This window comes from Salminus brasiliensis, chromosome 8 (assembly GCF_030463535.1).
Source record: "Salminus brasiliensis chromosome 8, fSalBra1.hap2, whole genome shotgun sequence".
Classification (NCBI taxonomy): Eukaryota; Metazoa; Chordata; class Actinopteri; order Characiformes; family Bryconidae; genus Salminus; species Salminus brasiliensis.
The window spans coordinates 6,920,015-6,943,804 of NC_132885.1; the positions used below are offsets into that span (position 1 = coordinate 6,920,015).

Genomic DNA, 23,790 nt, shown 5'->3' on the forward strand with positions numbered 1-23,790 from the left:
CATCTGGTAGACCCCCCCCCCTTCTCCCAGACAAAGCGTGTCTCAGATTCCGCCTTCACTGACAGACATGCCGGAGAAGACGTGTTGGTCTTTACCCTCCCAGTGTCAGGTGCTTTGCATGTGATGGGGGAAGAATATGTATGGGTTGGGTAATTGGTGCAAACTGGTCACAAAATGGGTAAAGATCTGAATCAGAGTAAAGACTTTACACACAAACTTCAGAAGGAACAAATGCAAAACCTGTGCAAAATCTGTCTGGACTAAAATGAGCATAACGTGAAACTCTGAAAGTATGTTGTGTCCTTATTCGAGTTGTGAGACGGCTGAAGGATGACTGAGGACAACAAACAGATGTTTAAAAACCCTGTAGTCTGTACTCAGGCATAAGGTGATCTCCTGCCCGTTGAATGGGTTTTACACTCTGCCACGTCTTTCAGGTGTTCACTCAACAAGCAATACAGTATGTGATCAGTCCAACAGAGTCCAACAAAAGGAAAAGGAAAGTTAAAAAGGAGGCCCTCACAAGTTAACCACGTACACCAAGAAGAGCGTACACCAAGAAGAGCGTGGTAGTATTCACACCATACTGTGCAGCTCCAAGCTGAGGTCTATCCTCATCACTACAGCACTACACTACAGCCTTTGCTTTCTGTTCAGGCAGCGAGTTCAACACATACACCCCACCACTGAGACCTGAACTGGTTCTTATGTTGAGAAACTGATCGTCAGACTGGCAGATGTGCCGCGGTTGAAAGTGTAAAGTATGTTTTTTGGATAAAACCAAAGCAGAGACTGGAATTTTAACAGCAGAAGACGGCCAACCAGGCTACAGCTACAGGTTTGTGGGAAGTTCTTACAGGACGTTTGGAGAGGCTCCGTGCTCCAGCAGAACTCTGGCTACTGCCACATGTCCGTTTCTCACCGCGTCGTGAAGTGGAGAGTCGTTCTCGTAGCCGGGAGTGTTCAGCAGTGCCCCCTGCAGCAGCAGAACCTCCACCACACCCAGGTGGCCCAGGTTGCATGCTTCATGCTAATGGAAGGAAAATAAACAAACAAACAAATAAATAAATAAATAAATCAAACAAACATAAGTGTACATTTACAGGCACATGGTAAAAATAATAAACCCCCCTAAAATTCCATTTAAACACCTTGATCTCACTTCATCTTCACTTGAACAACATGAGAACTAAAGGTTGCCTCAACACCCAGACCAGGTCTTTTTGGAGTCTTGCCCTGATGTTCTTCTGACAGCAAAGGTTTCCTCCATGCACTCCTCCCATGAAAATCAGACTTGGCCAGTCTCTTTCCGACGGTAGATGATGCTATACCTTGACACCAACTGTAGTAGGAGCTACCTGTAGGTCCCGTGATGAAATTTTAGGACTGTTGGAGACTTTGGTGGTCTGCTCTTGGGCTGAACTTGCTAGTGCAGCCTGATCTGGCCACGGTAGCAGTTGTTTTAAATGCTCTCCACTTGTAAATGATTTGGCGGACAGTGGAACGGCTGATTTTATCAGACTCTTCTACAACCTTCTTTCTGAAGGCCTCAGAGAGCTCTTTGGATCTGGCCATGATTGTGATTTTCACCACTCACTTCAACCATCAAGAGCAGACCAGACTAAACTGAATCTGAGGTTTAAATAAGACAGACTCCTCCAGAATCCTCTCTAACCATGTTCTAATAATCTGCAGCAGATTCTGATTTTACACATTTAAAGTAGTAACAGATCAATTATTTCTCAGGAAAATTAATATACTGTGTGTTCTATTTAGTAGTTTTGTTACCTTCATTTCTCAATATTTCGTTAAATGTAGGGTCCAAATGACCAGATGTTTAAATATGCTAAACAAAATGGGGTGTCCTAATTTTTTTGACTCGAAAGTTTGAAATTTGTTTTCAATAAAATTACACAATGCTGCAGGTAAAATATGATTACATTTTTAAAATAAAAACTTAACATAATGTTCAAAATTTGAATTATTAATTAATATTAATTGTTATATAATATTAAAAACATCTTGCAAATCCAAAGTGGTGACCAATCCTTGAGGCAACTAATGTGACAAAAATATATTCCACATAAAATAATTACAGCAGAGTCATCTCATAATTTAGTTTCCCAAAATTCATAAAATATGAGTAAAAAAAGTCTTGAAATAAAACCAAGGATTTAAATGGTTGTGTACAGACATTCATACCCATCTGTTACAGGACAAACCGAAGAATCCGGCACATGAATACAAATTCTTAACAAGCTGGGATATCGGTTCAGCTGGGTTATCACACAGTCAAGTCTATCCTGAATCCTCGCTGTTAAAACCCACTTTAAATAAACATCATCTACACACGCCCTGGGCAAAATCCATACTGGAATGTCATGGATCTGTTTGTTGGAGCTTCCTACATAAAGCACAAGTAAAAACAGACCCTGAAGACTAAATACTTCACTCAGCTACTGCATAATTCACCACATGAAAACTTTATGTCCTCTAACCTACATTTCCCATGAACAAAAACAGGCAACCGATCGCACAGATGGTAAAAAGGTAAAGTTGGTAAATTTGTGGAAGTGGATATATGCTGAAATATTTATGCTTTTTTCCTACAGCGTGAATAGATTATGCATGACATCTCTGTGAACCGCTGAAAAGGTTAAATATTGTATAATAAGAAATCTCCCCATAAACCCAGCAGTACAAGAGAAAGCTTTCTGGACGTTCCTCACATCTCCCTCAGACCTACATATGTTATAACCCTTATGATTAATGTTGTACATGGCAAATATTAAGCAGAGCGGGGGGGCAGAGAGGGGGGGGGGGAGTGAGTGCATGAGAGAGTAAAAAAAGTGTGAGTGCATTAGAGAAAGAGTGTGTGTGTAAAAGAGAGAGCATGAGAGAAAGTGTGAGTGCATGAGAGAGAGTGCATGAGAGAGAGAGAGAGAGAGAGAGAGAGCAAGAGAGAGAGCAAGAGAGAGTGCATGAGAGAGAGAGAGAGAGACAGAGAGAGAGAGCATGAGAGAGCGAGAGAGAGTGCATGAGAGAGCAAGAGAGAGAGAGAGAGTGTATGAGAGAGTGTATGAGAGAGCGAGTGCATGAGAGAGCGAGAGAGAGAGCGAAAGAAAGAGAGAGAGAGAGAGAGAGCTAGAGAGAGAGTGCATGAGAGAGCAAGAGCGATGGCATGAGAGAGCGAGAGAGAGAGCCAGAGAGAGCGAGCGAGAGAGCCAGAGAGAGCGAGAGAGAGAGCCAGAGAGAGCGAGAGAGAGAGCCAGAGAGAGCGAGAGAGAGAGCGAGAGAGAGAGCGAGAGAGAGAGCGAGAGAGAGAGCCAGAGAGAGAGAGTGCATGAGAGAGCGAAAGAGAGAGTGCATGAGAGAGCCAGAGAGAGAGCGAGTGCATGAGAGAGAGCGAGTGTATGGGAGAGCGAGAGAGAGAGAGAGTGCATGAGAGAGCCAGAGAGAGAGCGAGTGCATGAGAGAGCCAGAGAGAGACCGAGTGCATGAGAGAGCCAGAGAGAGAGCGAGTGCATGAGAGAGCGAGTAACTGTCCAGGGAAGGGATTTTGGAGTAGCATTGCTGTGAGGATTTGATTGCATTCAGCAATAAGAGTGTTAGTGAGGTCAGGATGTTGGATGATCACCACCCCACCTCATCATCCCCAACTTCTCAACTCATCCCAAATGTATTAGTACTGGAGGATTTATACTCCTCTAGCTCAGGCCTGGCATTAGGCATGGTGCCAATAAATGATGCTTCTCTGCTCCAGAGAGTCCTATTCCCAGTCCTATGATGTTCTCTACAGGGACTAGACAAGCTGTACATGTGCATTTGCACATCTCTGTCAGCAATAGATGCATTCATTAGAAGTGGTGTCCACAAACTATATTTTATATATACACCTACATTTAAGTTACTGTTAACTTGTTACTGCTATTGTCTATTCTTTCGTTATTATTATTAAGAAACCAAGAAAGGGAGTGGGAGAGTGCAACAGAGAGAGCAAGAGCAAGTGAGAGAGAGCAAGAGCAAGACAGAGAAAGGTCTCTACTGACCAGTGGAGTCCAGCCAGCATGGTCCTTCAGGTTGGGGTCAGCTCCCTGAGCCAGAAGCTCTTTTGTCGCCTCCACATCACCCTGCATTAACACAAAGGTCACGAGTGTCAATAGATTAGATGCTATTCTTAGCGCACACACACACACACACACACACACACACACACACACACACACACACACACACATATATACTCCTCTCATCACACATGCATTTGGTCTGTAAACACATGGTTTCCCAGGTTTGCTTCACTGGAGTTCCAAGACTAACGGAAGCTGAGAGCGAGAGCTATGAGGAGATTTTAGGAATGCTGGGGGTTAGTGGTGTAACGGATCGCGGAAGCTGAACCATCACAGTGTGGAATAGAGTTTTACTACAGCTTTTACTGTTTAAAGTAAAGACTCCCTCAATCTGGATGCAGAGCTGCAGTGAACACACTCAGACAGAGCAGCTGTCTGTCACCAGAACGGAGCATGCGGAAAAAACCTGTATGGTCTGGAAATCAAGCAAGGCCACACATCTGTACACAGCTCTGCAGATGTGTGAGTGGAAAGCAGAGTTTTACTAGTGTGAGGAGTGGGAGTCTCATATGGACACGGGATGAGTGTAAAAAGGAGAAATCTCGCTATAGAGGATAACCAGCTAACTGAGGCTCAAATCACCCCCCGTTTAGAGGATAAAGCCTCATACCTGAGAGCACAGAATCCAGTGAATGGTCTTATGAGTGTTTTCCAAAGTTTTCAGGCTCTGTTAGTAGACTGGCTCATCCAGGTTTGCTTACTATCCCTCTTACCTGAACTGCAGAGGGCTTAATTTCTTCCCCCCTGTTTTTAGAGCCTGACTTCACCACGTTTCAGTGTCTGGATTCCAGAATAGCAGCGATCCATTCGTTTTTCTGTTGTTGAGCTTTCAGCAGTCTGTAGAAGGAGAGCTCTGAATTCCTGCTGAATCTGTTTGTCCAGTCAATCTCACAGCAGCTCTTTCCTGTTTGTGTTTCAGCAGCGCTCACACTGAACGGCAACACTGCCACTCCGTCACTCCTGCCCTACCCTTTAACAATCGCTCCACTCAACCACTACATCGCAAACAGGCCATGTCAAAATAAAAGTCACTAATACAGGCCGATCGTGTCGAAAGCCATTGGTAAACAGACTGTCAAAATAAAATTTCAACATTTCAGCAGAAAAAAAAAAAGTTTTTTTTTCCCATCCACTACAGTTATGCAAAGAAACGCATGCTATAGGCTACTGTGATTAAGAGCTACATCGAAACCTTTACTTTTACTTTTAGCAGGATCATAATCATCTTTACAGCCGTTTGAAGTCCGTTTATGGCTGCTGTTTGCAGTTAAGAGACGCCGGGCCGGACGAGCAGCGGCCCACCTAACGAGGGCTGAGATCTCTGTGCCACCCCAACATTGTCCGCCATACATCTGGGAGCACAGATTTATTATTTATTTTTTTATACATGAGACATGGCAATTCAAAAAGTCAAAGGCAACTGTTGAAAAGCTATATGTCCTGATCAGACTATCCGTACAGACTGTCATTTGCAGTCACCGGCCAACCATGCCAACTAATCAACTCTATACAGTGGGGAGAACAAGTATTTGATACACTGCTGATTTTTCAGGTTTTCCCACTTGCAAAGCATGTAGAAGACTGTAATTTTTATCATAGGTACTCTTCAACTGTGACTGATGGAATCTAAAACAAAAATCCAGAAAAATACATTGTATGATTTTTAAATAATTAATTTCCATTTTATTGTGGGAAATAAGTATTTGATCATCTATCAACCAGTAAGAATTTTGGCTCTCACAGACATGTTACTTCTTCTTTAAGAAGCCCTCCTGTTCTCCACTCATTACCTGTATTAACTGCACCTGTTTGAACTCGTTACCTGTATAAAAGACACCTGTCCACACACTCAATCAGTCAGACTCCAGCATCTCCACAATGCCCAAGACCAGAGAGCTTTGTAAGGACATCAGGGATAAAATTGTAGACCTGCACAAGGCTGGGATGGGCTACAGGACAATAGGCAAGCAGCTTGGTGAGAAGGCAACAACTGTTGGTGCAATTATTAGAAAATGGAAGAAATGCAAAATAACGGATAATCTCCCTCGGTCTGGGGCGCCATGCAAGATCTCACCTCGTGGAGCATCAATGATCTTGAGGAAGGTGAGGAATGAGCCCAGAATTACACGGCAGGACCTGGTCAATGACCTGAATAGAGCTGGGACCACAGTCTCAAAGAAAACAATCAGTAACACTCTACGCCGTCAAGGATTAAAATCTTGCAGTGCACGCAAGGTGCCCTTCCTCAAGCCAACGCATGTCAAAGCCCGTCTGAAGTTTGCAAATGACCATCTGAATGATCCAGAGGAGGAATGGGAGAAGGTCATGTGGTCTGATGAGACAAAAATAGAACTTTTTGGTTTAAACTCCACTCGTCATGTTTGGAGGAAGAAGAATGATGAGTACAACCCCAAGAACACCATCCCAACCGTGAAGCATGGCGGTGGAAACATCATTCTTTGGGGATGCTTTTCTGCAAAGGGGACAGGACGACTGCACCGTATTGTGGGAAGGATGGATGGGGCCATGTATCGTGAGATTTTGGCCAACAACCTCCTTCCCTCAGTAAGAGCACTGAAGATGGGTCGTGGCTGGGTCTTCCAGCATGATAACGACCCAAAACACACAGCCAGGGCAACTAAAGAGTGGCTCCGTAGGAAACATCTTAAGGTCCTGGAGTGGCCTAGCCAGTCTCCAGACCTGAATCCAATAGAAAATCTTTGGAGGGAGCTTAAAGTCCGTGTGGCCCAGCGACAGCCATGAAACCTGAAGGCTCTGGAGGAGATCTGTATGGAGGAGTGGGCCAAAATCCCTGCTGCAGTGTGTGCAAACCTTGTCAAGAACTACAGGAAACGTCTCATCTCTGTAATTGCAAACAAAGGTTTCTGTACCAAATATTAAGTTTCTTTTTCTGGTGTATCAAATACTTATTTCCCACAATAAAATGGAAATTAATTATTTAAAAATCATACAATGTATTTTTCTGGATTTTTGTTTTAGATTCCATCACTCACAGTTGAAGAGTACCTATGATAAAAATTACAGTCTTCTACATGCTTTGCAAGTGGGAAAACCTGAAAAATCAGCAGTGTATCAAATACTTGTTCTCCCCACTGTATATAACATGTTATATTCAAGCTGGCTACTTGTGTGGAGTCGTGAAACGGATTCATGTGACTTGCGGCTTGATAGGCCATCATTTATTTATTATTTTTAAAAAAATTAAATAAAATACAAATTAAAAAAAGGTTTCCAGGGGGCATTTTTAAAGGTTTTAGAGGCATTGTAACATTTCCACCTCGTCTCAGTGTGAAACTCAGAAAAAAAACAACAACAAAAAAAGATTTTCACGCTGAAACGAGGTGGAAAAAGTAGACTGGTGGATGGAAAAGCCACAGTGCTATTTCAGGGACCTTACATTTACATTTACATTTACATTTATGGCATTTAGCAGACGCTCTTATCCAGAGCGACTAACAAAGTGCTTTGCTATTTACCCATGAAAGAAACCTTAGCTAGTTAGAATAGACTAATAATTCAAAGATACCTCTAAGCTTAGACTCTACTAAACACAAGACAATAAGGTGACCATAGTACTCTAATCGTCCAAGTATTCTCGGAAGAGGAGGGTCTTCAGTCTGCGTTTGAAGACAGCGAGCGACTCAGCCGTTCGGACACCCAGGGGAAGCTCGTTCCAACACTTTGGTGCAGGACAGAAAAAAGTCTGGACGCTTGTCTTCTGTAGATTTTGAGGGATGGCGGGTCGAGCCGAGCCGTACTTGAAGCTGGAAGGGCTCTTGGTGCGGATCGGCTTTTGACCATTGCCATCAAGTACGGAGGGGCTGGTCCAGTCTTGGCTTTGTAGGCCAGCGTCAGGGTTCTGAATCTGATGCAGGCAGCAGCTACAGGAAGCCAGTGAAGAGAGAACGCAGCAGTGGAGAGACATGGCTGAATTTAGGGACATTGAAGACGACCCGTGCCGCTGCATTCTGGATGAGCTGCAGCCTTGGGCCTTATGGTGTGCAGAGGGAAACCAGCCAGAAGAGAGTTGCAGTAATCAAGTCTGGACCTTTGCTGTTAAGAGTGTACTGGAAACTTAGTCTCCAGTTAAACACGGCTGTGTTCAGTCTGTGAAGCATATGCCAATCAAAAACTCCCTTACATCCTACAGATAGACATGGGATCCACAAGCTTTCGGCTGGGTTCCTTCTGCGGACCCTCGAATATCGGATTAATTTTTTTTTCTATTTTAAGGTATAAGCTCCACTCCTCATGTGTCACTTTCCAGGAGACAGCCAATCAAAAAAAAGAAGATGGGTAAATCTGAACTGGGGCAGAGGCAGGGCTGTGTGCTGCTATGGGTTTACTCTTTAATCGCATTTCTGACTTGACAAGGAATCTTGATCTTCCAAAAACAAAATTATGGCATTATAAGTGCTCCCATTGTCTTCTGTTCATTCAGTTTGTGTTGTGAACTTCAGAACTTCCCACCCATCAAGCGCCACTCCCTCTCACTTTGCCACTCCCTCTCACTTTGCACAACTGCTCACGTTTCAGGCAAAATTTCTTGTGGACGGTGCTGCTGCTGTTGTTGGAAACTGCTGCTATTTCATGATGGTTTGCACCAAACAAGGTCATGCCAGAGCATGATTTTACTTCCAGCAGCTTTTCAGCGCCGTGCTGTCCACATAAACTGCCTGTGTTTTAATATCTGGCTTCCAACAGTCTCCCGTGTACACTATATGGACAAAAGTATTGAGACACCTGCACACGTTCATTATTTCTTCCACTATGGTATTCTTCCACTAAAGGTATTTTTTTTTTATAATAATAAATAATAATTGTATATAGAAATAATTTCAGTATGCAGTGGTCAGTATAACAACTGGTGAACCAGCGCCAGGCGTCATGGGCACCCAAGACTTGCTGATGCGATCCATGGAGGTCCCACCTTACAACTTACAGGCCTTAAAGGATCTGCTGCCAACATTAGTCTTGGTGCCAGATACCACAGGACAGAGGTCTTGGGAAGTCCATGCCTCAACAGGTCAGAGCTGTTTTGGTGGCACATGAGTGGGACCTGCACAATATCAGGGAGGTGGTTGTAATGTTGTGGCTGACCCATCTATAACTCAGGGAAGTCTGAGGCGAGCGTGTGATGGTTTAGACGGTTTTCATGCCTCGTTTATTTGCTAAAGTCAGAACCAGAATGTGGGTTTTTGTGACCTTGTATCCTTATTCGGTCCGGTTGGTTTCTCATGGCAACAGCTAAAATGCCGGCAAATAATCCACATGGGTGTCGATTCACTGGTCAGATATTTGCCAGGGAGCACTCTGGAGTCAGGGCAGCACACAGCAAGCACTCTGTTACTTTCACATTGTCCACCATCTGAGAGAATTCACTAGCCAATCACTCCTTAAACTCCAGGTGATCCATGTGCCAAGTTCAAACCCAGTGCTCCAGTATTTACTGCTTGTCAGTATCAGCAGCAAATTCTGCTGTAAGAACTACACGACACATGTCCAAATGTTTGTGGACACCCCTTCTAATAAATGCATTCAGCTGTTTTAAGCTGCACTCATTACTGATACAGATGTACAAATGCACACACACAGCTTGTCTAGTCCCTGTAAAGAAATATTGCCAATAGAATGGAACTCTCTGAAGCAGATAAACATGAACCTATGCTGCCTAATCCCAGGTGTGGGCCAGAGGGGTATAAAGCCCCCAGAATTGAACTGTGGAGCAATGGATGAACTGTGTTCTCTAGAATGATGGATGGTGCTCCATCCAATACTTTTGGGATAATCCAACATCCTGACCTCACTAATGTCACTGATTGCAATCAAATCCTGCAAGCAGGATTAACTCTTAATAGCCTTGATTGGTGTCCCAATACTTTTGTCCATACCGCTTATCTTGGCTAATCACCTATATTTAAAATAAAGAGTGAAAAAGAAAAACTGACCTTTATGGCAGCCAGATGCAGAGGGGTCTCTCCTTTATGGTTCCTCTTCATGTAGGCCGGGCTACTCTGGCTGTGGCGTTCCACTGGAGTCCTCTTCCCCGTGGCAGGAGAGCTGCCTGGGCTTCCTTCCTGATCTTTTCTAGCTCGTTCAGGAACACTATGGAGACTGGAGCAGTCTGGAGAAGGTGGAGGGGTAGATAGTGTGGTGGCTCTACCAGGAGCTGATCTCCTTCTCCGGCCTGGAGACAGCTTAGGTCGCTTTGGTGTGGACTGTGGGCTGCCCCTTTGCTCCTCCAACCTGGCTCTTTTGGGGGTCCTGCCAGGGGAAGGACGAGCAGGTATTTTGATGTCCACAACTGGTTCAGTCTCCATAACTAGATCAGTCTGCTCATCACAGTGAGAGACTATGCTTCGGACTGCTGATTTTTGCTCCTCACTGGACAACTTGGTCTCCTTCACTGTTCCCTCCTTCAGGATGCTCCTCCTTGGGCTGGGGACCCCCTGGGGAGGGGCTTCCTGAACCAGCTGAGGCTCAGGTTGCCCATCAGGGCATTGGAAATACACCCTCTTACTTATTTTTCCCTCAGCGTCCCCCACATTCTTCTCATCATCCTCCTCCTCCTCCTTACCCTCACCATGCACTGCCCCATCTTTACTGAACCCCCACTGTTGGTTCACAGCCTCCAGCCTCATCTTCTTCAGCTTCTGCTTGGTCTGATTCCTGGTGGGTGGCCTAGGGTTATTACTGGTCCGTTTGCTGACAGCTCTCGCATTCCTTTTCTTTCTTTTCTTCTTTCTCCCATCGCTTCCTCTTTCCCTCTGAGGAGATGAGGAGCCGGAATCCTGAGAGGAGGAATTGAAGTTGAAGACAGACAGGAGTTTGGGGTCTGGGAGTTTAGATGCTGGCTCAGAAGGCCCGGAAGGACTTTTTCCTGTCTGCAAGTTCACCTCCACTGGTTTCTCCACTCGGCAGCGTACTTTGCGGCTCCTTGGACTGAACCAGATCTTGAAGTTCTTCTTCTGCTTGAGGACAGAGGTTTCATTCAAACATGTGGAAGATTCTGCAGGAGAGGCTGGAAGTGAAGAGAGAGATATGTTTTAGAGGTTACAGATAGTCTAACAGGTAGATTACTCCAGTCGTGTATCCTGGATGATTTATAAAAAGTGAATATTCATTTTTTTCCCCAATTCCAACAATTTTTGTTTGCAATTGTGAAAAAATTAAGAATGCAAAAAATACCACTTTTTTAAAATGACCACTTATATAGATACAGACAGCAGATTTTTAAGTATCTGCCGAGTACCGATACCGACTCTGACTTAAATACTGGACAGACGGCTCTAAATCCTGATATTTATAGTTTTCCAAGTTTTAAAGGTTATAATGTTTAATATTTTATCCCAAATAAAATATAATAAGCCTGAAAGAACAGCGTTTACTGGTTGAGGAACTGCAAGTTTGAAAAGTTTCAGAGCTGTGAAAAAAAATAAAAAATTGCCACAGTGTAGTAGTAGTTTTGTACACAGAGACGTGAACCTGAATGTACCTAAATTGCTGCAGAAGCACTTTCTGTTTCTAAACTGGTGTTTATTCACTCTGAAATTGCTTCTGCAGCAATTTAGGTACATTCAGGTTCACGTCTCTGTGTACAAAACTACTAAACTTCAGTGTGTTTCCTTTAAACCAGCTGCTGAAACTGGAAATCAGAATAAAAAAAACACCACATGAAGACAAAAAGTGCCAAAAAGGTCCAATAAATGTCTGTTTAATAGTAATAACTATATATGACTGGCTTTTACTGGTTGTTGAAATGTTTGGTTTCATAATAAAATATGCAAACAAAAATATGTAAAAAAAAAAAATGTGATAATAATAATGATAATAATAATGAAAAATATATTTTTAAAAGATGCAGAATTTCAGTATGCTTCATGGTACTGCTGCTCGCTATTACCAGTATTGATACGGTGTGTAACTGCCATATCAGCGCTGATACTGATACGGTATTGGTGCAAAAAATCATTGTTAGAAAACAAACACAGAGAGCTTAAACCCCAACACTGAGGAACTGGAGTAACAGTGCTATTGTTTTGGAACAAAGAACTGCTGTTAGCCCAGGTAAATTACAAATGTTCAGTAAAGGCTGGAGAACAATTGCAGACAGATATGATATGCTCAGATATGCTCTGCAATCATGCATACTGTACATGCTGTACTGTAGTATTTTGTTTATCTTGGTGTTTCCTTCTTGGCATTCTTTTTAAGTTTTATTTCCTTTATTTGTGTGATTGCGGAAGGGAAAATCACACTATTGTTTTTATTTTATTATTATTTATTGTATTTATTTATTTATTTATATTACTACTACTCCTGTTTTTTATGACGCTACTGCTCCTATAGTTGTTGAGAAAACCACTGTTCCAACTCCTTTTCAGATCCGTTTTGATCTAAAATCAAAATCTTTTGGATAAGAGTATTCACACAGGAAGTGTATAAACATTACTGTGGCCAAAACACCCCCATAGGAATGCATTGAGATTTGTCTGCAAACTTTCTATCCAACTACTCTCCATGTCACATTTTTCAAGCTACAGTCACCAAATTAAGCACAATTGTAAAAACAATAACAGTTTTATGCTTTATGCTTTTCCACGGACTACAGTTGTCATAAAATAATTGTAGCCAGCTCTTGGACCAACCATCTTTTGGGCAAAAGTTCTGGAACCCCACATTTTACCACAGCAACACCTTAACAACCACCTAGTAATGGCTTAGCACGGACAGCTATACCACAGCAACATCTTAGCAAACCCTCTTAGAACCACCTTAGATGCAACTAAACTCCTATCTCGCAGTAACACTGCTGAGCAGCAATCACACCAGCAGTTTCTGCAGGTACTGCACTCTCGAATTACTTTCACACTCTATTCACGGCCTTAAGCAGCTTCATAAGGACCAGGCTTTAATAACCTCCCTGGTCACTGATAATGACTTATTCGAAAATACTGTTTATGCGACATAATGAAACATACATGGCTGGTCTCACAGTTATAATACTGTCACCCCTGCTCTTCTTTCAGAAAATGTACAACACCTACCAGAAAGGTGTTGCAATTAGTATTCACCTGTTATTTTTTTTGCTGGAGCTCCCTGTGAATAAGGTATTCAGAAACACCTCAGCCAGATATGCTCCTCAGCCACTAGTTCGGAGAGCAATCTCTGATTCTACAGCAGTGCCTGCCTGAGTCGAACTGTGAGACCGGCCAAACGTAATCTCCACGCCGCGTTTAATGCGCTGACCCCACGGGCACAGATCTGCCGCTCACACAGAGCACTGCTCCGTAGCCTACGACATCACACCCAGCTTTGTCTTTGGCCAGACCTACAAGCTAAAAAACCACCATGGCTAATTGCATCACATAATTACTGTCATTATCAGGCTCAAAGTTCAGTCGGAAACACACACACACACACACACACACACACACACACACACACACACACACACACTGCTTGGACAGTGATAATTTGTGATTTTGCCTCTCAGTGGACTTTAAGCTTTATTTCAAGCAGAAATATTTTATCAACCGTTTGTAGTGTTTTGGGTCATAGCTCCAGATCCATCGGAGCTATGAAGTGCAGATGTGCAGCATTTCACTGAACAGGAACAGAAGTTCTAGCTCGATACACTCCTGAATATGTCCTGCTACTTCTATCAGCAGCCACTTCCTCTGTAGGCACCAGTGACGAAGCTGCATTGGCAGCCACACATATCCATGCAATAACAGTGCCTCCATCATGTTTGACAGAAGACGTGGTATTGCTTTAGACCTTTTAACCCTTCCTTTTCTTCTTACATTTTCTAGCAGTCCAATGTGGCCCTTCTCTTATTGAGTGGTTTGCAGCCTAAGGTGAACCCTCAGTATTTACATTTATTAATAATGGCCTTCTTCACTTACGCTGATAGCTCTCTGGACCTCATACCGAGAGCTCTCTCATGAACAGCTACTAAATACAAAAATCAACCCCAGATCTTTTATTAGGCTTAGGCATAAGGGAATAGGCTATATATATATATATATATATATATATATATATATATATATATATATATATATATATATGTGTGTGTGTGTGTGTGTGTGTGTGATGAAGCAAGTGTATTTCTGTATTGCATTAGCAACAAAAGTATTAGTGAGGCCAGGATGTTAGATGATTACCACCCCACCTCAACCCAACCCAACTCATGTAGCAGACAGGTTCCTGTTGTGTACTCTATTGGCACTACTATGCATTTGCACATCTTTATCAGCAATGGGTTGCTAAAAGCAAGTTGCTAAAAGCATTCATTAGGAAGGGTGTCCACAAACATTGGACATATTGTGCATGTGTGCGTGTGTGTGTGTGTGTGTGTGTGTGTGTGTGTAAACCAGGTTAACCCTCTATGACTTAATTAGCTGCTCTATGCCACAATGTGACTGGTTTGGCATTACCTTGGACATCTGACTGACGACAAAGCAATGACTCCAGGTTGAGGAACAGCTCAGTGATGTTGCTGAGTTGTCTATTGATCTGGATGTCTTTTACCCAAGCAGGGCTGTGGCACACACTGCAGCCATCTCCTGCTTGGGGACCTGCACACGACCTGCAACAAGAACCATTCACATTAGAGTGAAAGCTCACTGGAAACTTCTACTTACCAGGATTCTCTCCTTTTTACAAATAAATCTGTTGTAGTTGTTTAGTTAAGTGTGTTGTATGACTTGTTAGGGGTCATACAACACAGCCAATCACTTCAACAGACAAATAAATGAATGAACACAGTTTTTCTAATACTTGGTTATGCACCATTTGCAGTGATCAGTGTAGCCTAGTGGGTACGAGCACCCCCTTCCCTGTGGCAGACCAGGGCATTGGGTCGCCAGTCGGACAACCACACCACACTAGGCTAAAAAGAGAGTCCTTGGGCAAGACTCCCAACTCTACATTCTCTTACCTGTGTAACATGACACATCACACGTATGAACTCTGGATAAGAGCATCGGCCAAATGCCATAAATGTAAATGTCAGGTTAGGAACCCAGCAGTCTCTGAGATCCTGTCCAGCTTCACTAACTGGGTTCACATTTCAGCTCGAGTTCAAGTTCACCAGTTGCCAGCCTTGTAACTCCAGCGCAAAACCATGCGCCATGACAATGACCCATAACATTCCCAAAAACCCATCCAGGAATGGCTCAAAAGAAAAAAAAAAGGAGATTTCTGAAACAGTCAGAAGGTAATTAAAGCCCAGATCCTAATTTTATTGAGATACTGTGTGTCGATGTGAAACGGGCTGTGGGTGTAAGAAAGCTGAAAGAATTCTGCATAGAAGAATAGGAAAAAAATCTCCCAGCCGATGTCAGAGCACCACCATCAGCACCACTTTTGGTAGGTACTGACCACTGCAAGACCTGCCTGATGTTTTAGAGATGATCTGACCCAATCATCTAAACATTACAATCTGACTCAGATTCATACACTCCTGCTTTTAACACTTCATCACCTTCAAGACCCGACCGTTAACTTGCTGGCTAATATATCCACCCCTTAACAGAAGCCACTGCAGATGAAAATAATCAGTGCTACTAATGTTATGGCTGATTAGTGTATGTATAATAGTGAAAGGGAATTTCTCCATATTGTGCAAACCCGGACCTGGACTTTTCTACCCCCACAATACCCTGAACAGACAAATATTGAAGCTGTCACTTTTGAATGCTTACCTGCAAAGCAAATGTTCGCAGATGCCCAGACACACCGGCTCCGTCAGGATGTTTGAACTGCAAGAGTAAGTTAAAGATAATTGTGAAAACCAAAGATACTGAATGGCGAGCGGAGAGGCACCTTATCACAGAGTGTGTTTATGTACATTCACTTCCACAGAGGCGAAGGTTGTCTTTTGAGATTGCGCCAATGGACACAGCGCTGTTCTTTCTCCACAGCCCTTATCTCCAGTCTGAGAGCAGCTAAGCTTTCATTTCTTCATCCATCTCCAAACTCACGGCTAAACTACTCCCTGACTGAGCAGCCTGAACGCTTGTACACCTGTTTGCAGAAAATGAGTCATTTGGACTCACTGGGTTCTTATATTGGTGTTTTGTGGTGATTAGCAACACCAGCTTCACCAGCCGGACAAGCACACCACACTGATTAAAGTCCTTGGGCAGGACTCCTAACCCTACATTCTTATACCTGTGTATCATGACTCAACCGTAAGCAACTCAGGATAAGACCATCAGTCAAATACCGTAAATGTAAATATATTCTATTGACTGCTGTTCTCCATGACAGAGTTCATTTTCTTTAGTTTTCCCTAAATCAAGTTATTGATTATCACCATTACATCATCATTACATGTGTTTTCCGAAGTTAACAACACAACTTGAGATCTTCCTAATTGGGTGGTAAAACTCATGATAGTTAAAGCAGCATTATGGAAAATTGGCATTTCCTGCTCCTGGGCTCCCCCTACAGTCAGGAAATACAATTTGCACTCTGAGAGAAACCCCTAAAATGACATGTACACATGCCTTTCTGGACAAAATGAGAAACACAGAACCAGAAAACATAACGTACGAAAACAACGATGAAATTCAGGCTGCACACCTTCATCACTACATCCACTACATGTTCCCCTATAGAGATGTGCGGCCATTTCACACTAATAGAAGGATGTCTGAACCAACAACATTTCATTTTTAAAACTGTGTGGGCGAGATGCGCCTCCTTCTCTTCTGTCCCCAATATATGATTGTGGAAATTTGATTTGATTTTGAGAATTTCCCCACTGTGGGACTAATAAAGGGCTATTTTATCTTTTCTTATCTGAAACCACCATTCATGATTAAAACAAGACATCTGGCAGCATAATTTCGATGCATTTGTGTTGCTGTAACGAAGTAGTACTTCTTTAAACGTTTAAAATATATAAAATATCAAAAACTGAAGTGAACATACTTATGTCGTCTTATGCTGAACCCGAAACACACTGGCATTAATATCGTTATTGTATCTTCTCCTTCTCCAGACTAGAATTGGGTGTCCCTAGGGCACAGAAGACCAAAATTGGGGTTCTCTTAAAAACAGTACACAAGACTAGGCCTGGGGGTCTCTGAGGTACAGTACACAGGACTAGAATTGGGTGTCCCTAGGGCACAGAAGACCAAAATTGGGGTTCTCTAAAAAACAGTACACAGGTCTAGGCCTGGAGGTCTCTGGGGTATAGTACACGGGACTAGGACCGGGGGTCTCTGAGATACAGCACACGGAACGAGGACGGAGGGTTTCTGAGATACAGCACACGGGACGAGGACGGAGGGTTTCTGAGATACAGTACACAAAACTAGGATCGGGCATCTCTAAGGTACAGGACATGGGACTAGGACCAGGGGGCTCTGAGGTACAGTACACAAGATTAGGACCGGGGGTCTCTGAGGTACACTACAGAGCACTAGTTTCGGGGGTTTCTGAGGTACAGAACACAAAACTAGGATTGAAGATCTATGAGGTACAGTACAGAGCACTAGTTTCGGGGTTTCTGAAGTACAGTACACAAAACTAGGACCAAGGGGGCTCAGAGGTACAGTACACAAAACTAGGCCTGGGGGTCTCTGAGGTACAGTACACAGGACTAGAATTGGGTGTCCCTAGGGCACAGAAGACCAAAATTGGGGTTCTCTAAAAAACAGTACACAGGACTAGGCCTGGAGGTCTCTGTGGTACAGTACATAGGACTAGGACCGGGGGTCTCTGAGGTACAGTACACAGGACAAGTTTCGGGGGTTTCTGAGGTACAGTACACAAAACTAGGACCAGGGGGCTCTGAGGTACAGTACACAAAACTAGGACCAGGGGGCTCTGAGGTACAGTACACAGGACTAGAATTGGGTGTCCCTAGGGCACAGAAGACCAAAATTGGGGTTCTCTAAAAAAACAGTACACAGGACTAGGCCTGGGGGTCTCTGAGGTACAGTACACAAGACTAGGCCTGGGGGTCTCTGAGGTACAGTACACAAGACTAGGATTGGGGGTCTCTGAGGTACAGTACACAGGACTAGGATTGGGGGTCTCTAAGGTACAGTACATCTAGGATCAGGGGTCCCTAGGGCACAGAAGACTAAGATTGGGAGTCTCTGAGGTACAGTACATCTAGGATCAGGGGTCCCTAGGGCACAGAAGACTAAGATTGGGGGTCTCTGAGGTACAGTACATCTAGGATCAGGGGTCCCTAGGGCACAGAAGACTAAGATTGGGGGTCTCTGAGGTGCAGGACACTCCAGCTGCAGTGTGTAAATGAATGCAGGTTTTAAACACTGGTCAATATTCAGCCTGGTGTCTTCTGCAGGTTTTGGACAGGCCATTAATCTGCTAAAACAACCCCAACCAGACTGCCTGAAGAGCCTGAAGGTTAGCTAACGAACTGACGGTGACAAAGCTAATGTTATTAAACGACACGTCGAGATTTATTTGTTTAATATTTTCCCACCTTGACACAGAGTAAGTACTGTCCGCCTAATAACACAGACTTCCGGAATAAATCCTACAACTTTTTTTGTAGTTTTAAAACCGAGACCTTTCAACCCACTCGATGCAGAACAGCCGTCCCGAAAAACTACATTACCCATGATGCAACCGCGGGCAACAGCAGGAGGCGTGAGCAGCAGGCTAGTTTTCGCTAACAGCGGACTAAACTTACCATTTAGAGCAGAGCAGCAGCTTCCGGAAATGCGCTACAGCTTCTCGGGTTTTCCCCCAGGTGTCCTCCTCCGACTCCACAGCTGGTTCGGGACCCATGGCGATTATTATCAATGGCTGTTATCCTGCGTGTTGACGGTGCTGCTGGTTTTTCGCTTCCCGCCAGTAGCAGCGAAAAAGGGGGCGGGGCCTACAGCTGCTCTTTCTGTTGGTTCCCGAAAGGCAGGGTTGCCAGATCCATAAAAAGCCCCGCCCACCCGATACTGAAACTACTCAGATCAGCCATAACATTAGTACCAGTGCTCCATCTGTCAGGGGTGGGTATATATATATATATACACACACAGTACAGGCCAAAAGTTTGGACACACCTTCTCATTCAATGCGTTTTCTGTATTTTCATGACTATTTACATTGTAAATTCTCAATGAAGGCATCAAGACTATGAATGAACACATGTGGAGTTATGTGCTTATGTACTGTAAAAAAGGTGAAATGACTGAAAACATGTTTTATATTCTAGTTGCTCTGATTACTGCTTTGCACACTCTTGGCATTCTCTCAAAGGATGGCACATAACTCCACATGTGTTCATTCATAGTTTTGATGCCTTCAGTGAGAATCTACAATGTAAATAGTCATGAAAATACAGAAAACGCATTGAATGAGAAGGTGTGTCCAAACTTTTGGCCTGTACTGTATATATATATATATATATATATATATATATATATATATATATATATATATTAGGCAGCATATGAACATTCAGGTCTTAAAGGTGGTGTGTTGTTAAAAGCAGGAAAAGATAAGATAAGATTTGAGAAATGTCTAAACTTAGAGGATCTTTGAATTTTAGTCTATTCAAACTAGCTGAGGTTTTTCTTGGGTAAATAGCAAAGCACTCTTGTAAGTCGCTCTGGAGAAAAGCGTCTGCTAAATGCCTTAAATGTAAAATAAGATAATCCTTTATTAGTCCCACAGTGGGGAAATGCACAGCAGCAAAGGCATAGCAAGACATTCAGATGCAAAAAGCAGATAAATGACCAATATAATATAATAATATAATATAAATATAAATAATAAATGTCAAATATAAATAATAAATGTCAAAAGCTCAATATCAAGTCAAACACTCTGAGGAAAAACAATATTATATATATTTATATTTTATATATATTATTATTTATATATATTATATATTTTATATATATATGTATATATATATATATATATATATATATATATATATATATATATATATTTATATTATATATTATTTACAGATAATTACAAGTTGCACATGGGACGGGGTCAGAAAATGGAAAAATATTGCACATTGTATTGTTACATTGAGGGCCCTCTATTCCCTGAGTGGAGTTTAAGTTAGGCCAACTTAGGCCAAGCCCAGGACACTTGGACACTTTGACCAGGACCGAACTGGGATGGCTAGACGACTGGGTCAGAACATCTCAGAAACATCTCCAAAACATCAGGAAGGTGGGGGTTTTTCTGGTATGCAGTGCTCCAGGAAAAGACAGCCAGGGAACCCACAACAGGGTCATGAGCACCTAAGGCTCCCTGATGTGATTCATGGGACCCCCACCTCACAGCTTACAGGGCTTAAAGGATCTGCTGCTGACGTCTTAGTGCAGAGGTGTTGTGGTCAGATCATTTGTGGCAGCAGAATGGGGAGCTACTCAATACTAGGCAGGTGGTACTAATGTTATGGCTGATTGGTGTACATATAGAGTAAGCACTACTGTTTGAAGATTTCTCCTCCATATTTTCAGACTGGGCCTGTGAGACGTTATGTGATTTTGATCACATGCCATCACAGCTGGTGTTAAGTCAAATATTTATCCATGTTTTTATTTATTGAAGGTTTTATTTATTTGAGGAAGACCTAAATTCACTCACCCTTTATGACTATTTATGATACAATTAATAAAGGATCAAGATGCGAGATAAAAACATACTCATAGACTTTTCGGAAAGACTTTTACTGCAGTCATTATTTCTCTGAAGTAAAAAGACATTTGAGGCCTGGTTTGCTTTGCAGCCTGTAGAGTTTTGCCAATAGAATAGGACTAAACATGACCCTATTAGCACCATGCTGCCCAATGCCAGGCGTGGGCTAGAGGGGTATAAAGCCCCCCAGCATTAAGCTGTGGAGCAGTGGAAGAACTATGTTCTCTGGAATGATGGGTGGTGGAGCTCCATCCAATAATAATTCTGGGATGTCTTTGGCAGTTGGGGATGAGGTGGGATGGGGATCATCCATGACCACGCTGATCTCACTAAGGCTCTTATTACTGAATGCAATCAAATTCTCACACTTGCTCATAATACTAAGCAGGATAAAGGGGAGTTATGACCGAAACGCCTCCTCCCGGCCTTAAAGGCCCAATATACTCTCACTTCTCAGTTCAACTCCATGGTCCGCACTAGCAAACCTCTTATTTAATGCCCTTGATATAGCAGGTGTCCCAGTACTTTTCCACAGCCTTAATATGAAATCGTTAATTTTCTGTATTTGTTTATTTGTGTAATAATATTTACAATCCTCAAATTATACTGTTCATATGTGCAATTATTGGAACTGCTTTATACAGAATGTTCCAGGTTTATTATCACAGTTAGTGCCACTTTATTATATACATTTATTTATATACATATACATGTATACATGTGTGTAAAAATAAATGTATATAATAAGAGGCACTATAATAAAGTGCCATAAAGTGTCACTGTACATGTATATAAATAAATGTATATAATAAAGTGGCACTATAATAAAGTGCCATAAAGTGTCACTGTACATGTATATAAATAAATGTATATAATAAAGTGGCACTATAATAAAGTGCCATAAAGTGGCACTGTACATGTATATAAATAAATGTATATAATAAGTGGCACACAGCTCATGCTCACAACATGTGTTTAGAGTTCATTTCTCTGATAGTGTAGGGTGGTCTTTTTCCGGAGTTGTGTATATATATTTATATATATATATATATATATAATATGTATATATGTACATGTATATAAATTATATGAATATAATAAAGTGGCAAAGTGGCACTAACTGTGATAATAACCATGGAACATTCTGTATAAATTTGCGCTGTATTTAATAAACCATGGACAACATTTCCCCTAAATTACAAATAAAAATATTTCAAGCATTTATTTGCAGAAATCACAACTGCTCAAAAACAACGGCTCAAATAATGCAAAGAAATGATTATAATAATTATAATGCAAAGAAGTTATTATTCGGATTTAAACACAGTACTAATATCTGAACTTTGAGAGCATTCAGAATCACTATGGTGAAATAATAACCTCGACTGCCAATCACAGCTCTCATGTCTTGGCAGGATCTCCACTAGTCTTTCACACTGCTTTTGGGACTTCATACCATTCATAGTCAGATGACATGTAGAGATGCAAATTTATATATAATGTGTATATATATATATATATATATATATTTATATATTTATTTTTTTAATATATATTTTATTTACATATATATATATATATATATATATATATATATATATATATATATATATATATATTCAGAGATCCCCAATCCTAGTTTGCTTTTTTTCTCCATAAAGTGTTTATTCTTACTTGAACGATTACAACTGTAACAACTGTAATTTACTGATTCTGATTTACTTGATGATATCTAGAGCTACTATGTATATGTATAAGTGCGCTGGTTATTGTAACTGTATTTGTCTATATATTTGTCTATATCTATCACAGTGCCGGTTGTTTCATGAGCATCATATAGAAAACATGAATATTAATAAGTGTGTTCATGGTGTCAAATAATAGCTTACGTAATTTGCATTTCTTTCTTTCAGCACAGCAGCCTTCAGTGTATCCCCGACCCTCAGTGGCTGACAATGGCATTATAATGACTAATTTCATTTCTCACAGGGGCCAGCTCTGATTCGATTCTGATGTGAGGAGCCACTTGTTCCACACACAATAAGATAAGCGGCGAACAGCTTGCATTTTGAAAAATAGCTTTAATGTATAAATACGTTTGGTACATTTTTAAAAAGAGAAACTGTGCCTTGAAGCGGTCCGAGGGAAGAGCTGATGAAATATTCAGTACATGAGAGATGTGCCTTGAGAGGAAATATTAATGAGAATGAAGATGTGCAGACATTGAAGAATCATTTATATCTCGGAGCCAAAACGGTCTTTGTGATTTATACCAACCTCAGAAGTAGCGCGGCAGTGGGGCTGCCAGCAGTTTAAAAGGATGAGATCCTCACCCTGCATGCATGCATAGTTAATGCGGTATTAAGTAACCGAATTATGGGCATGGGTTCCGATGATGGGTTATAGTAAACAATAGGACCAACAACAGGGTTCTGTTGGAGAGGGTGAAACTGCAGATTCACAGCCTTGGGTTGAGACAGCGTATTGTATCATTTATAGCCCCACAGAGAGGGATTGGACTCATTGTAACATTGCAATGAGGACAAGTTACACTTTCATGTCATCGCTGTCAAGCAAAAAACTTGTATCTCCAAGATGTCACCTTTACAAGAAGGAAAAAACCTCATAAACTTTCAACGGAAGTCAATGTAAAAAGATTTTTATTGCAAGTCATTTTGGATTTTGCATTTCTATTGGTCCTTTAATCATAAAATTATGAACCAATGTAAAGAACATCTGCCAGATTCTACAAAAACTGAAAAATGACAAAAATTAAAACTGGGGATCCAAGGTTTTTGCATGATAGCTATGAATAATATATGTATATTATATAAAATATGTATAACTGTAGAGGAAACAGAGGTTTTTTTTTTACTTCATGTGGCAAAACATACATTTGGCTTGAGAACCTGAGAACAGTTACCCCTTCATTATTCCATTTTTTTTTGTTTTATTAATATCTGAGAATTATTTTTTGGCCTGCTAA

The 23,790-nt window shown here is 41.8% G+C and overlaps 1 protein-coding gene across 2 annotated transcripts in view; it reads right to left on the bottom strand.

Annotated features, from left to right (window-relative positions):
- Nucleotides 1-18,989, bottom strand: part of bard1 (BRCA1 associated RING domain 1) — a 45,735-nt gene extending 26,746 nt beyond the window's left edge. The window contains exons 1-7 of one of the 2 annotated variants that reach the window (XM_072685456.1): nucleotides 18,835-18,989; nucleotides 15,863-15,919; nucleotides 14,594-14,745; nucleotides 11,048-11,172; nucleotides 10,100-10,942; nucleotides 4,050-4,130; nucleotides 858-1,030 (exon numbers count right to left, since the gene is read on the bottom strand). In XM_072685456.1, the coding sequence (XP_072541557.1) occupies nucleotides 858-1,030; nucleotides 4,050-4,130; nucleotides 10,100-10,942; nucleotides 11,048-11,172; nucleotides 14,594-14,745; nucleotides 15,863-15,919; nucleotides 18,835-18,932 (1,529 nt within the window). In that variant the 5' untranslated portion in view covers nucleotides 18,933-18,989. Of the gene's footprint in view, nucleotides 1-857; nucleotides 1,031-4,049; nucleotides 4,131-10,099; nucleotides 11,173-14,593; nucleotides 14,746-15,862; nucleotides 15,920-18,834 lie in introns of both variants that reach the window. The other variant, XM_072685455.1, reaches the window with a different exon arrangement.
- Nucleotides 18,990-23,790: the final 4,801 nt, after the last annotated feature.